Source organism: Oncorhynchus clarkii, chromosome 2, assembly GCF_045791955.1.
Source record: "Oncorhynchus clarkii lewisi isolate Uvic-CL-2024 chromosome 2, UVic_Ocla_1.0, whole genome shotgun sequence".
In the NCBI taxonomy this organism is placed as follows: Eukaryota; Metazoa; Chordata; class Actinopteri; order Salmoniformes; family Salmonidae; genus Oncorhynchus; species Oncorhynchus clarkii.
In genome coordinates, this window is record NC_092148.1 from 26,541,992 (window position 1) to 26,557,710 (window position 15,719).

The window sequence follows — 15,719 nt, forward strand, 5'->3', positions numbered from 1 at the left end:
AGGGAAGTCACCTCATTCATAAACCCATGCAGATAGACGGATTCACCATTTGCAACCATCTTCACTGCATGAGACTGGTTGGTACCCAAGGACCCTGACTCCTTAGTTGTCTCACACCTGCAACCACTGGTGGGACAGGAGACATCTCACTCAGAGGCAGGAGAGAATATCTCCCTCATCCCATTCCATCTCTTTCTCCCCCCATTCCCTCTCTCTCTCTGAGGTGTCTGGTGACTGTGGCTCTCCCACACAGTCAACTAATGGCCTGCCTTGCCCCTCCCTCAGAGAGAGAGTGAGTGAGAGAGAGAGAGAGAGAGAGAGAGAGAGAGAGAGAGAGAGAGAGAGAGAGAGAGAGGGAGAAGGGAGGAGGGAGTGAGGGTGGGGAGGCTGCAGCCCACCAGCATCCCCAGGGCCCCTTGCCTGCCTCGCTCCTGCTGCTCGCTGCTGCTGTGGCTCAATACCAGAGACTCCTGGCTGGGATCACAACCCTGCGAGTCAGCCCAGAGAAGATCTGCTTTGTGTGGAGCCTTCCAGTCTGTTCTCCTGTTTAGTTCTACTCTGTCTCAGTCTGCACTGACAACTTTCTGAGCTGCCCCTCCGCAATCTCCATCATCATGGCAGTGGTTGTGGGTTCTGCTCCATGGGTAGCCCCAATGGCTCAGGTACTACTGGCAATCACCCTGGCAGTACCAGCCCTGGGAGGGTGCCCATCTGCCTGCCGGTGCTCCTTCGCCATGCTGCAGTGCCTGGAGCCCAATGGCATTGCCACTATACCCGCGTTGGCACTACAGGAGAGCGAGAACGTCACGGAAATGTGAGTGCAGTTGGTTGCTTGGATGGTTGGTTGGTTGGTTGATTGGGTCTGCTGGGTTTGTTGTGTGTGTTTGTCAAGTGCTCATGTTCTGCTTATCTATCTGTTGGCTCAGTCTTGGATGGGGTGTCTGTCAGTGTTGATAATGAGTTGGTTTGGCATTATGGTTGATCTGTTGCTTTGATGAGCTGACGTTGGAGATGGTGAATATAGTCCATATAGTCCAGTAAGGGGGTTTAATCAAGGCGATTGGAGAGGGGAGTTATGTAACCCTGTGAATTGAGTACCTTTTGTATGACCACCGGCCTTCAGTGTGTTAGTATGGTGATGAGCTGGTTAGATAACGGAGTTCATTTGATTGGTGTTCTTGCTTTGATGATTGCTTCTGCAAATTAGATTGGCAAAAGACACTCTGTGCAGGCACTTTTTGTGAAGTTTCACAGAACTGTTATTACACTTATTAAAGATGAAAAGTCCATGAGATTCAAAGAGTATGTATCAAAGTATGTATCCGGATGATCCGTCTTAAATCTTATCAGAGACTTCTACTCTTTGCCCTCTTTCCATGATTTGTACAACTGGAGTTTCTCAATTTCTGTTTCCAGTGAACAAATTCCACTCAAAGAACTCATCGAACTGAACTCCCCCGCTTTGAGTTGGGGTTAAAGAGATTGTTTGAACTTGTGTCTGGTGGTTTCGCACGGGGCTGAACTGGGGACGAATACACTGTAAGGGAACACTATCGATAAGAGCAGAGTTGGTGGTAGTGGAGTGATCAGGTCTGTGGGACTGTGTTGATATTGATACTGCTTCACTGATACTCTTCACTGATACTCTTCACTGATATACCTCACTGATATCCCTCACTGATATCCCTCACTGATACTCTTCACTGATACTTTTCACTAATATCCCTCACTGACACTCTTCACTGATACTCTTCACTGATACTCTTCACTGATATCCCTCACTGATATCCCTCACTGATATCCCTCACTGATACTCTTCACTGATATCCCTCACTGATATCCTTCACGGATACCCTTCACTGATACTCTTCACTGATGCACTTCACTGATATCCCTCACGGATACCCTTCACTGATATCCCTCACTGATACCCTTCACTGATACTCTTCACTGATATCCCTCACTGATACTCTTCACTGATACTCTTCACTGATACTCTTCACTGATATCCCTCACTGATACTCTTCACTGATACTCTTCACTGATACTCTTCACTGATATCCCTCACTGATACTCTTCACTGATACTCTTCACAGATACTCTTCACTGATACTCTTCACTGATATCCCTCACTGATATCCCTCACTGATACTCTTCACTGATATCCCTCACTGATACTCTTCACTGATATCCCTCACTGATACTCTTCACTGATACTCTTCACTGATACTCTTCACTGATACTCTTCACTGATACTCTTCACGGATACTCTCACAGCAAGGTGTTCAGATACATACATCCTTGCCTAGTGAGGGTCATTCTCACAAACCTATTGAGAACATGTTGTTTTATAGGAGGCTTGTGGTTCCCTGAAGGACTATTAGCCAACAGAGTATATATACTTAAATAAAACTGCCATAGAAGAGACACATATATAATATGTTAAAGGGTACACAGTACACTCCACCTAAATATGAATTTCGGGATCCAGAGTTGGATTTGTTACATATCACACGAATTGCAACATTCATATGATATCATACCAATTGAAAAATGTGTAACATGTCACACGAAATGGATGACATAGTACACAATTAGATGAAAAATGGGGACCACTTTCAGCTCACCACTTTCAAAACTGGCTGAAACTATACAAAAGTTGGAGGATGCATCTTTTAGGAGTCATCTTTTACTTCACAGTACACACTTTTGTCAACTATTTTCAGATAATTGGAAAATGGCTGTTATACTTAGGCAATACAGTACTGAAAATGGAACACAGAACTAAATGCTGTTTGCTGTAATCCCATGCTGTTCTGTCTTTGTTCCTCTCTATTGCTCTCAACAATTAACACTCGATCTGGCTTGTTAAGGGGGAGACTGCATCTACAGCATGTGCAGCTAGTACTTGACTTTCTCCCTCTATACCTCTCTCTCTCTCTCTCTCTCTCTCTCTCTCTCTCTCTCTCTCTCCCTCTCTCTCTCTCCATCTCTCCCTCTCTCTCTCTCTCTCTCTCTCTGTCTCTCCGTCTCTCCGTCTCTCTCTCTCTCTCTCTCTCTCTCTCTCTCTCTCTCTCTCTCTCTCTCTCTCCGTCTCTCTCTCCGTCTCTCTCTCTCTCTCTCTCTCTGTCTCTCTCTCTCTCTCTCTGTCTCTCCGTCTCTCTCTCTCTCTTTCTCTCTCTCTCTCTCTCTCTCTCTCTCTCTCTCTCTCTCTCTCTCTCTCTCTCTCTCTCTCTCTCTCTCTCTCTCTCTCTCTCTCTCTCTCTCTCTCTCTCTGTCTCTCTGTCTCTCTCTCTCTCTGTCTCTCCGTCTCTCCGTCTCTCCCTCTCTCTCTCTCTGTCTCTCCGTCTCTCCGTCTCTCTCTCTTTCTCTCTCTCTGTCTCTCCGTCTCTCCGTCTCTCTCTCTCTCTCTCTCTCTGTCTCTCTCTCTCTCTCAGTACCTGTGGCAAAACGTGTTACTTAGAACTCCAGCAGAGCTGCTAAATTCATTCTGAATCAATTCAATCAATAAGCAAGAGCTGCTCGTTCGGGCATTTGTTTCAGCGGAACAAACAAGAAACCATTAACTGTGGAACATGGGCCCAAATTCATAATTTGTTAAGTTATAAATAAAATGTTGCGAATTTGCAGCGAATGCCCGCCTGAGAACACTAGATGAAATATGACCCACTTGGCTCAATCCAATAAGCATTGGGGCAATTGCTGATTCTCATTCCACCTGTCCTGCAATTACATTACTGCTCCGTGGGTCCAATAAATATCTGTGTTGCTCAGTGACAGACTGAAACAATAGTGCCCCACTGTTAAAGAAGGAAATATTTGGTGATGGAAAAACTGTCTGCAATGATGTCTGGCTGATGTCTTTTGTTACGTCATGGTCAGGTTGTATACTGACTGTAAAAAGGACAATTTTAGTGATGAGAAAGAGAAGTCTTCACCTGGTTGTAATCTGGTTATCGGTCGTCATGTCAACCAGATACCAATGAAAATACATGACCAATTTCCCAGGTATTGTCATGAAAAAGGGTTGAGTGCTGCTTTTTTAAGCTGTCATATTTGGCTATACTGTATGTGATTAAAGTTTGGAATTTTTCTTGATAAAATTGTTCAAGTGGAGGAAAATATTTTCCCCTTGGTCCTTTTATGCTGCTTTACTTCTGGTTATTTATACAGTAATGGTGAAATATCATAGATGGTATATAACAGTCCACATAAAAATGTACTTTTCTGGCCACGTCGTGTACATATGTAGGATCTTAATTTGATCACCCTGTTGCAGGATAACTTTTATGCAATGCAGGAAATGTTCAACTTGTGGTGTATTTGAGGTTTAAAAAGGCTTCTGAAGTTTGTAATTACATTTAGACATTTCAGACTTGATTTTCCCTTATGGAAAATGTATCAACACCTACAAAATTTCCAATAATTATAATCTGCATAATAATTCACATTTTCTGTTGCTGCAAGATTATTTTCCTGGTGTAGCAAACTGGCTCAAATTAAGTCCTACATCTGTACGCTTTTACAAAAAAGGATTTGAAAGGGATTCTTCAGCTGTCACATAGGAGAACCCTTTTCGTGTAGAACCCTCTGTGTAGGGGTACATGGAACCCAAAAAAGGGTTTTACCTGGAACCAAAACGGTTCTTCAAAGGGTTCTACTATGGGGACAGCCGAAGAACCCTTTTAGGTTCTAGATAGCACCTTTTTGTTCTAAGATTGAACATACAAAGAGGTTCAAGATACTGTAGTTCAAGAGTAGGGAAAAGTGACCTTGTGTTAAATGAGTGTTGAGTTGACATACTGTCCTCTCGTGAAATAATAGGTTCGTCTGGAAAAGTGGAAAATGGCTAATTGAAAAGAATTTGCCATCAGCAATGTTAACTGAGTGTCTCACAAGAAGACAAATGTTTTTTCCAAGTCTTCTCTACAGTACATTTAGTTTTGATATTAGCTTTGTGGTTTGTTTTCTTTGCATCTGCCTTGGTGTGGTTATGCTATCCGTTGTCAGGATCTTGCCCACAAAGGCCCATGGTTTGGACAATGCACTCATGAATTTCACTATAAAATATAATACTCTGTGCTGTAATGATGTCAATTCGGGTATCTTTTTAGGGCTTTCATCACGTTTAACACGTAAATCCTTTTGTATTGGTCATTATATTAGCTGTCCTGCTTTGTCTGGATTGCTGTGGGTAAAAATAATTGATAACAATAAAGAGATCATTTTCCGTTCAAGCATTTTGTTTTGTTGCTTATAATAGGCCTACACAACTCATTGTTCCTAGACAGTGTTATTGTATTTTACTTTTCAGTTGTTTTTCTTTTGCTTTAAAAAAAAAAATGTACTCAAATCAACTCTGAATGCCATAATTAAATGTCTCCTTTTAATTTGACATTGTATTTCTTTTTTTGTTTCTTTACCCAGTTACATCGAAAATCAAGCCGACCTGGAGAACATCACAGAAGTAGACCTTGCCAATTATAGAGAGTTGAAGAATCTGTGAGTAACCTTGCATAATTTGAAATATGTACAGTATTTTTCTAAAGCTGTATGATAATGTGTTTGTAGATGTCTGTTTGTATGACTGCATGACATGTGCTGTATACATATGCTAAATGTTGTTCTACAATACATCTAGCAGTTGATTTGATTGACTTGGCTTTAAATGTTTGGTTGGTCCTGTCATTGAGTGACTGGTCTTCTCTACACTCCACCTTGTAGTACATAATCCCTCCCTATTCATCCTCTCCAATGTGCCCTCTACCTTGTTATAGCAATCTGCAGTACTAAACTTTACAACTCAACATTTCATTCCCTTTATGGCTCTTTCGATCAAGGGGGTAAACCTCCTGTGTTGCACATTAGCCATTATTCTGAGCAGAGACCTGCAGTCCTGTACAGTCATTTCATTTCAATCCTTCTTCTGAGTACCTTACCACTACCGTGCTCAAAGAAAGGAAATGGTCTGGCGCTAACTAATACAGATAATACAGACTGGCTAATATACACACTATGGGTTTACTGTGGCTAATTAGTAGCATAATCAGTGATTCACACTTCCTGTTCTGTCTTTTGTTTGTCTGTCGTGTTTCTACCCCCCAGCACGGTCACGTTCTGCAGGCTGGCGTACATCTCGGCGAATGCTTTCCAACACAACCTCAAGCTCCAAAATGTGTAAGTGTCCTTGGCTTTACAGAGGGATTGTCTTTCCTTGTCATGTCTCGACCCATGCTTGGGTCAGGCTCTTTGTTGCTGTCAATTAAGGGGAAGCCTCCCGAGCCTTGAGATCTTGAGCTTATTATTCAGCAGAGTCACTGCAAAAATATAACAATTGCATAACAATAGATTTCTGCTGAAATACAGATTGAAATGCCTGAAATGTAATCATAATTCATTTGATACCATTTTATTCAACAATGACACTGTGTAAGTTATTAAGGCACAGAATGCATTGGTGTAGTATCAAAGGCTCAACAGTAGTGGGTCTTACCTCAGATTCTTACCTCAGATTCTTACCTCAGATTCTTACCTCAGATTCTTACCTCAGATTCTTACCTCAGATTCTTACCTCAGATTCTTACCTCTTTAACAGTGTGTTACATTTGTTTTACAAGAAACATGCCATTTCCATTTAAAGTTAAAAGGATTGGGTTGACACAATGTAGACCAACCTGTTTTTACAAATGTAGTCACTATCAATGCACCAGATATGGGACCACTTTTAGCATATTGAAATGACTTGGATTCCTCTTGTTAGAACGTTTGAATCAACTATATTAGAAAAACAAACACTGATGGGTGAATTGTAGATTATTCTTCTGATGTTTGTGTTTCTAACTCTGTGATCCAAACTTTCCCACAAATGGAATCCTTCAACTACCTTCTAAAGACACCGTACAGCACACTGAAAAACAACAACTACAAACTAACATTAGTGTTGCCCATATGTAGTGTTGGGGAATAGTGAACTACACGTTGTTCAACTAGTAATTTAACTACATTTAGCAGTAACTGGGTTGTAGTTTAACTAAATTCAAATCTTGGTCGTGTTTTCAGTAGTCAATGCCATTTGAATCATGAAGCGGGGTAGCTAACTACTGGAACTACATACAACTTTTTTGGTGAAAATAAAACAAAATATGGGTGAAGTAGGCAAGAATTTCCTTACTTTTTCGTCATCAGACCTGCCTAATTCTCACTTAAAACATCGTTTTAGTTTTTAACAGGATAACAACTAAAACTGTGGTTGGTAATATAACCTCTTAATTCTGTTAACATCTGACCCCAGAGTGAACTGTTCTTGAAATTTGTAGTCTATGACATTTCCGACTTAGATATATTAATTTCCACACAAAGTAGTTTGGAGGTAGTGAACTACTTTTTCAAAGTAACTTTAGTTAAGCAAACTATGTTTCTCTTAACGGTAGCTTAACTTCTTACAGTGTGAAGTAATTGGTAGCTTGGTAAACAATATTTTCAGAGTAGCTTCCCCAATACTGCCTGTATCCATGGCAATCATCCCTGCATCAGTAGCTGACCCTTATCTCCACCATCTTGTCCTCATCATCTTACTAAACGTGTGTGACATGTCCGATGTTGTTCATCTGAAAGACAGGCGGTTTGGGAGGAGGAGGGGGTGTAGTGGGAAGGGCTCTGAAAGGGGTTCAGGGTTGGTGGTGGGTTGGTGGGGCGGGGGGTTCTGGCGAAATCGGAGAAGACTTCCACCAGTCACCATTTACTCGCTCATTTTGGTGGATTATCGACAACTGCTGCATAATAAATACACTCCACTAAGGGTCCATTATCGCTTAATCAATATTTCAAAGAGGGGGCTGTGGGGTGTAACAGATGTGTGTCACCCAAAACGGGTGAGAACAGGGGGCGGGGGGGCCTCTGATACTGTACCCCCTTCCTTGATCCTTAAGATATTTAAGCAATAAGGCCCAAGGAGGTGTGGTGTATGGCCAATATTCTACAGCTAAGGGTCGTTTGTACGCACGACGCAACGCAACGCATGGTATATTGGCCAAATATCACAAACCCCCGAGGTGCCTTACTGCTATTATAAACTGCTTACCAACGTAACTAACTACTACTATGTTTTGTCATACCCATGGTATACGGTCTGATATACCATGGCTGTCAGCCGATCAGCATTCAGAGCTCGAACCACCCAGTTTATAAATTAAGATGCTAGGAGCAGCTGCCATTCCCGGCCATCTTCCCTCCCCTTGTGGCCTGGGAGGAATCGAGCTGGTAATAGATAAGCCCCAATGGCTAACCCATCTGACATGAACTTTTGGGAGCAAGGAAAACAAATAATTGAACCCCTGCTGGCCCCCATTGGCCCTGCCAGAGTGAATATGTATCGGTTGCATGAGCGGGCTCCCCAGTGTGGTCCGCTGTCATCTTCTGAGAGGTTTTGTTTACACCCTCTGTCAGCACAGACGCATTTCAGAGCAGTCATGGTGATCTGCAGCACGTTTAAAGAGATGCAATAGGGATACATAGGGGATAGCATATCTTAGCAGTGATGTGCCTCAGGAATCCGCTGCAAATCGCCCGCAATATTTCATATTTTTTATCAAATTAATTAACCTCATACTCCCAATACACAGTATTTGATATAGTAGAAACCTGTTCTCCTTTCTCCTCTTACAAGTACAAGCAGCATCATCAGGCCAATATAACTCGAGCACTCTAGTAGTGATCGATGGCCAAGTACAGCGCCCACCGTCTCAGGGAAGTGTTTGGGCTAATCACCTAATGTACAGAACGGTGAGACAAGGTGCGCCAATGACGTTTGTGAATGTAGCACTTGATGTAAAAAGACTTGCCTGGGTAATTGAGCAGAGTACATTTGGAGGCACTAATGTGTCCACCCAGAGAGTAATTCTAAGTAGGTCCGCATTGTTCTGCAGTGAGTGAACATATCATGGGATTAGTTCAGTATGATTTATTTCAACAACATAAACACACACATTTTACAAAACCATCTCTCCAGATGAATGTTTATTTACTTCATCCCCCCCCCAAAAAATGTTATAGATAAGACAAAAAAAAGTCTATCACAGACTTTTTGTCCTCATTATGGCAGCGTTTTGAGACAGCAACAGGTGTCAGACGCGCAGTAGAACAGAAACACTCATTTGAATAGATAAAACAAAGACGTGTGTAAACATAACAAGCAGCCAGGCTGTAGTGACTGCTGATTGTTTGTGCGTGAATGTGAGGACTCTTGACACGTTGGACGTACAAAGACGAGCATGTGGAGACAGTGCAAAAACAAAATGGCCTCTTTTGCTTTAAATATTGAGCTGTTTGCCGTGCACAGACCATTCTCATGCAAAACTCAACATGGGTGAAACGAGGGTGGGGAATCATAGGCTCAACAACAAATTGTATAATACTGTATTTAGATTTTTTTTGCCATTTATATGCTGAATGTCCTGTTGGATGGATGTTGTCTCCTTATTGTGTCACACAGAAACCTGGCATCTAACTCCCTGGAGCATATCAGTTGGAAGGTGTTCCATTTTCTTCCCCTGCTCAACCTGTGAGTAAAACACCACTCAGAACATCACTTCTGTACTCTCTTCAACTAGTCAACCTGTGACTGAACTATCAACTCAAAGATGGTCACTTTGTATGAGCAAAATAGACCCATTCCACTCTGTTTTGGAACTGATTGCAGAGAATTTTCAACACTTATTTCACTGATGAATTATTTTCTATATTGAGTTTTTTCTCTCTATTCACTCTATTAATTCTAGAATGTTCTATTTGCTGTGTGCGTCTTTGATAATAATGACCTCGAATACTTTGTATAGACCTTTAGAAAGAACAAGAAGGTTACACAATTGAGAGAAAACTTTCGGACAAAAGAGACCGATTTTCTCTGTGTTCTCTTTCAGGGTTTTGAGGGACAACCCCCTTGAATGCTCCTGTGATATCCATTGGCTGCAGCAATGGCAGCTTAACGACCACAGTGACCTCGACAACCAACCGCTACAATGCTTCTCAAATGGCCATGCCCTACAGTTAGACTCCTTAGAGATGGAGAATTGCAGTGAGTTGAATTGATTGATTTTTACTCAGTTTAGAGATAAAAATGTCATTTTACTTTATTATTACTAAGTAATGTATGCATGAATAGCATATACACGTATAGTTCAAACATTGTAGAAATAGTCTGACAAGGCTTTATTAGACTTAATTGCATTAGTGGCATTGCTGATTGGATTGCTATTAAACGTCATTATCAATATTTAGTACCCCAGGCCAAACCATAGAGTTTCCAACCCATTCTCGGTCCATTGTTTTGCAGCTGTACCGGATGTCGCCATTGTCCATGCCAACACCAAGGTCCAGGAGGGAGGCAACCTGACATTTGTGTGTCAGGTGACAGGAGTGCCCATGCCTGTAGTGAGGTGGCGCACGAATAAACTGCTGTCTCGCTATACTGTACAGGTACTGAGTGATGATGTCACGTGGACATACTGATTGGGGAAAACCAGCTAGATCAGTGTTTTTTCTGAGATATCGCACAATGCACTTTTTGTTCCCCTCAATATGCCTAACATATGTTCAACATATGTTCAAATACAAACTAGTAACAGGATCGGGGTCATATATGAAGGAATATTCAGAACTAAAAGTAAAATAGAATTATGGTGTGTTTAGGTTTCCTTATTGTGTACATTGTCATAATCATTCAGACTCTCCTTGCATCTCAGATGTCTCCATGATTGTTGTAAACTGTAATGTGTAGCTAAACCCATGTTGTCCTCTGCGTCTTGTTCCATCTGCAGGAGAGGTTCTGGGGCTCCACTTTGGAGCTGGAGTTGCAGCTGTGGAATATGTCCTCAGAAGACAACCTGCACAACTTGACCTGTGAGGCAGAGAACCGGGCCGGGCCTGGGGAAGAGAAAGTGACGTTGGACATTGAATGTAAGTGCCAATGAACTATTAAAGCTGTCAGGGTGTTGAAAGCTGAAAGACTCAGTGAGAGCTGTCATACTGCAATGAAAGCAGGGGAGGTAGAGGGAGAGAAAAATTGTGTCAATTTTCCTATCGCAGCAATGTTTATAGCCAGACATTCATTCCCCAGAATTAAATACTTTGTATTAATAATTGTGGCAAAAAATAAGCCCACCTTGTCACTTTGCTTTAATATGCCACAGGTCTTTCATTTCGATTATTATTGTTATCAGTTGTCACTCAATAATACATTACTACAGTAGAGATTTTAGCATGTAAATCTTGGTGGAGCAAACATTTATGCTTAATGCATACCAGCAAAGCCACTACATAACACAACACTAAACAATACATTCATTTCACTATAACGGTGACAAACGGTGCTCACAAACTGTTAAGAGTCTTCTGTTCCAACAGCAGAGTTTTCTTTTCAGCACCATGGAGTGAATCCTTACCACCGCTACACCTGGCTATCAGCAGAGGCTTGTCTGGCAGCCAAACAGTTCATTCAGCCTCATAAGCGGATAAGAGCCCATCCATAATTTTGATAAAGACATTAATGAGCCAGCTAAGATGGACGTTGTCAATGTAACTATTTGTTCAACACTTTTGAAATGTACCGCGACAGAATTCAGAACATAGGTAGTTCTTAGAGTATTCTCTCTGTACACCAATTCAGAACATGGATAGTTCTTGGAGTATTCTCTCTGTACACCAATTCAGAACAGTAGGATAAATAAACGGGGCATATATATATCTACAGTGCATTCAGAAAGTATTCAGACACCTTGACTTTTTCCACATTTTGTTTCGTTACAGCCTTACTGGGGTGGCAGGTAGCCTAGTGGTTAGAGCTTTTGGCCAGTAACTGAAAGGATGCTGGATAGAATCCCTGAGCTGACAAGGTAAAAATCTGTCATTCTGTCCCTCAACAAGGCAGTTAACCCACAGTTCCTAGGCCGTCATTGTAAATAAGAATTTGTTCCTAACTGACTTGTCTAGTTAAATAAAAGTTAAATAAAAAAATTACATGATTCTAAAATTGATTTTACTCATCAATCTACACACAATACCCCATAAGTAAAAACAGTTTTTTTGACATGTTTACACATTTATAAAAATAAAATAACTGAAATATCACAGTTACATAAGTATTCAGACCCTTTACTCAGTACATTGTTGTAGCACATTTGGCAGCGATTACAGCCTCAGGTCTTCTTGCGTATGACGTTACAAGCATGACACACCTGTATTTGGGGAGTTTCTCCCATTCTTCTCTGCAGATCTTCTGAAGCTCTGTCAGGTTAGATGGGGAGCATTGCTGCACAGCTATTTTCAGGTCTCTCCAGAGATTTTCGATCGGGTTCAAGTCTGGACTCTGGCTGGGTCACTCAAGGACATTCCGAGACTTGTCCCGAAGCCACTCATGCGTTGTCTTGGCTGTGTGCTTAGGGTCGTTGTCCTGTTGGAAGGTGAACCTTCGCCCCAATCTGAAGTCCTGACCGCTCTGGAACAGGTTTTCATCAAGGATCTCTCTGTACTTTGTCAAGGGGTCTGAATACTTTCTGAATGCACTGCATACAGTATTTATACAGCTTGGAAAATTACAGGAAATTATGTCAAAGCTTTAGAAGCTTCTGATAGGCTAATTGACATCATTTGAGTCAGTTGGAGGTGTACCTGTGGATGTATTTCAAGGCCTACCTTCAAACTCAGTGCCTCTTTGCTTGACATCATTGGAAAATCAAAAGAAATCATCCAACACCTCAGAAAAAAAATTGTAGACCTCCACAAGTCTGGCTCATCCTTGGGAGCAATTTACAAACACCTGAAGGTACCACGTTCATCTGTACAAACAATAGTACGCAAGTATAAACACCATGGGACCACGCAGCCGTCATACCGCTCAGGAAGTAGACCCATTCTGTCTCCTAGAGATGAACGTACTTTGATGCAAAAAGTGCAATCAATCCCAAAACAACAGCAAAGGACTCTGTGAAGATGCTGGAGGAAACAGGTACAAAGTATCTATATGCACAGTAAAACGAGTCCTATATAGACATAACCTGAAAGGCCTCTCAGCAAGGAAGAAGCCACTGCTCCAAAACCAGCATAAAAAAGCCAGACTATGGGGACAAAGATCGTACTTTTTGGAGAAATATCCTCTGGTCTGATGAAACAAAAATAGAACTGTTTGGCCATAATGACCATCGTTATGTTTGGAGGAAAAAGGGGGAGTCTTGCAAGCCGAAGAACACAATCCCAATCGGGAAGCACTCGGGTGGCAGCATCATGTTGTGGGGGTGCTTTGCTGCAGGTGGGACTGGTGCACTTCACAAAATAGATGGCATCATGAGGGAGGAAAATTATGTGGATATATTGAAGCAACATCTCAAGACATCTGTCAGGAAGTTAAATCTTGGTTGCAAATGGGTCTTCCAAATGGACAATGACCCCAAGCATACTTCCAAAGTTGTGGCAACATGGCTTAAGGACAACAAAGTCAAGGTATTGGAGTGGCCATCACAAAGCCCTGACCTCAATCCTATAGAAGATTTGTGGGCAGAACTGAAAAAGCGTGTGCAAGCAAGAAGGCCTACAAACCTGTAGGCTCTGTCAGGAGGAATGGGCCATAATTCACCCAATTCATTGTGGGAAGCTTGTGGAAGGCTACCCGAAACGTTTGACCCAAGTTAAACAAGTTAAAGGCAATGCTACCAAATACTAATTGAGTATATGTAAACTTCTGAACCTCTGGGAATGTGATGAAAGAAACATAAGCTGAAATCAATCATTCTCTCTACTATTATTCTGACATTTCACATTCTTAGAATATATTTGTGATCCTAACTGACCTAAGACAGATCATCTTTACTAGGATTAAACGTCAGGAATTGTGAAAAACTGAGTTTAAATGTATTTGTCTAAGGTGTATGCAAACTTCCGAGTTCAAATATATATATATATACAGTATCGATCAAAAGTTTGGACACACCTACTCATTCAAGGTTTTTTTTTTTTTTTTACTATTTTCTACATTGTAGAATAATCGTGAAGACATCAGAACTATGAAATAACACATGGAATCATGTAGTAACCAAAAAAGTGTTAAACAAATATACAAAATGTTTTAGATTTTAGATTCTTCAAAGTAGCCACCCTTTGCCTTGATAACAGCTTTGCACACTCTTGGCATTTTCTCAACCAGCTTCATGAGGAACGGATTTCAATTAACAGGTGTGCCTTGTTAAAAGTTAATATGTGGAATTTTTTTCCTTCTAAATACGTTTGTACCAATCAGTTGTGTTGTAACAAGGTAGGGGTGGTATACAGAAGATAGCCCTATTTGGTAAAAGACCAAGTCCATATTATGGCAAGAACAAGTCAAATAAGCAAAGAGAAACAACAGTTCATCTTTACTTTTAGACATGAAGGTCAGTCAATACGGAACATTTCAAGAACTTTGAAAGTTTCTTCAAGTGAAGTCGCAAAACCCATCAAGCTCTATGATGAAACTGGCTCTCATGAGGACCGCCACAGGAAAGGAAGACCCAGAGTTACTTCTGCTGCAGACGATGAGTTCATTAGAGTTACAAATCTCAGAAATTGCAGCCAAATAAATGCTTCACAGAGTTCAAGTAACAGACACATCTCAACATCAACTGTTCAGAGGGGACTGCGTGAATCAGGCCATCATGGTCAAAGGATCCACTACTAAAGGACACCAATAAGAAGAAGAGACTTGCATGGGCCAAGAAACACGAGCAATGGACAATAGACCGGTGGAAATTTGAGATTTTTGGTTCCAACCGCCGTATCTTTGTGAGACGCAGAGTAGGTGAATGGATGATCTCCGCATGTGTGGTTCCCACCGTTAATCATGGATGAGGAGGTGTGATGGTGTGGGGTGCTTTGCTGGTGACACTGTCTGTGATTTACTTAGAATTCAAGGCACACTTAACCAGCATGGCTACCACAGCATTCTGCAGCGATACGCTTTCCCATCATTTGGGAATATGATTTGTTTTTCAACAGGACAATGACCCAACTCACCTCCAGGCTGTGTAAGGGCTATTGGCCAAGGATAGGGATGGAGTTCTGCATCAGATGACCTGGCCTCCACAATCACCCGACCTCAACCCAATTGAGATGGTTTGGGATGAGTTGGACTGCGGAGTGAAGGAAAAGCAGCCAACAAGTGCTCAGCATATATGGGAATTCCTTCAAGACTGAAAGCCTGAAAGCATTCCAGGTGAAGCTGGTTGAGAGAATGCCAAGAGTGTGCAAAGCTGTTATCAAGGCAAAGGGTGGCTACTTTGAAGAATCTAAAATCTAAAATATATTTTGTATATTTGTTTAACACTTTTTTGTTTACTGCATGATTCCATGTGTGTTATTTCATAGTTTTGATATCTTCACTATTATTCTACAATGTAGAAAATAGTAAAGAATAAAGAAAAACCCTTGAATGAGTAGGTGTGTCCAAACTTTTGACTGGCACTGTATATGTATATATTTTTAGCTAAACAGGTGGGGCTCAAAACAGGTGACTCTGCCTCACCTGCCCTGAATGACGAGTTGCCACAGCATTAGTAATACATCACTGTAACGTTACATTGGTGATGCATTATTTTTATAGTTGCATTTTACTCATTTATCAACCCTACACGGACAAAGACCTCAAACAGATGACAGAACAAAACAGACATCTGATTATAGAAGAGACATTATACTGT

General features: G+C 41.4%; 1 protein-coding gene across 3 annotated transcripts in view; it reads left to right on the top strand.

Annotated features, from left to right (window-relative positions):
* The first annotated feature begins 359 nt into the window (after positions 1-359).
* Positions 360-15,719, top strand: part of LOC139365321 (high affinity nerve growth factor receptor-like) — a 29,390-nt gene continuing 14,030 nt past the window's right edge. For 2 of the 3 annotated variants that reach the window (XM_071102800.1, XM_071102801.1), the window contains exons 1-7: positions 398-814; positions 5,428-5,502; positions 6,106-6,177; positions 9,491-9,559; positions 9,918-10,072; positions 10,331-10,473; positions 10,815-10,953. In XM_071102800.1, coding sequence (XP_070958901.1) covers positions 615-814; positions 5,428-5,502; positions 6,106-6,177; positions 9,491-9,559; positions 9,918-10,072; positions 10,331-10,473; positions 10,815-10,953 — 853 coding nt within the window. In that variant the 5' untranslated portion in view covers positions 398-614. Of the gene's footprint in view, positions 815-5,427; positions 5,503-6,105; positions 6,178-9,490; positions 9,560-9,917; positions 10,073-10,330; positions 10,474-10,814; positions 10,954-15,719 lie in introns of all 3 variants that reach the window. The other variant, XM_071102802.1, reaches the window with a different exon arrangement.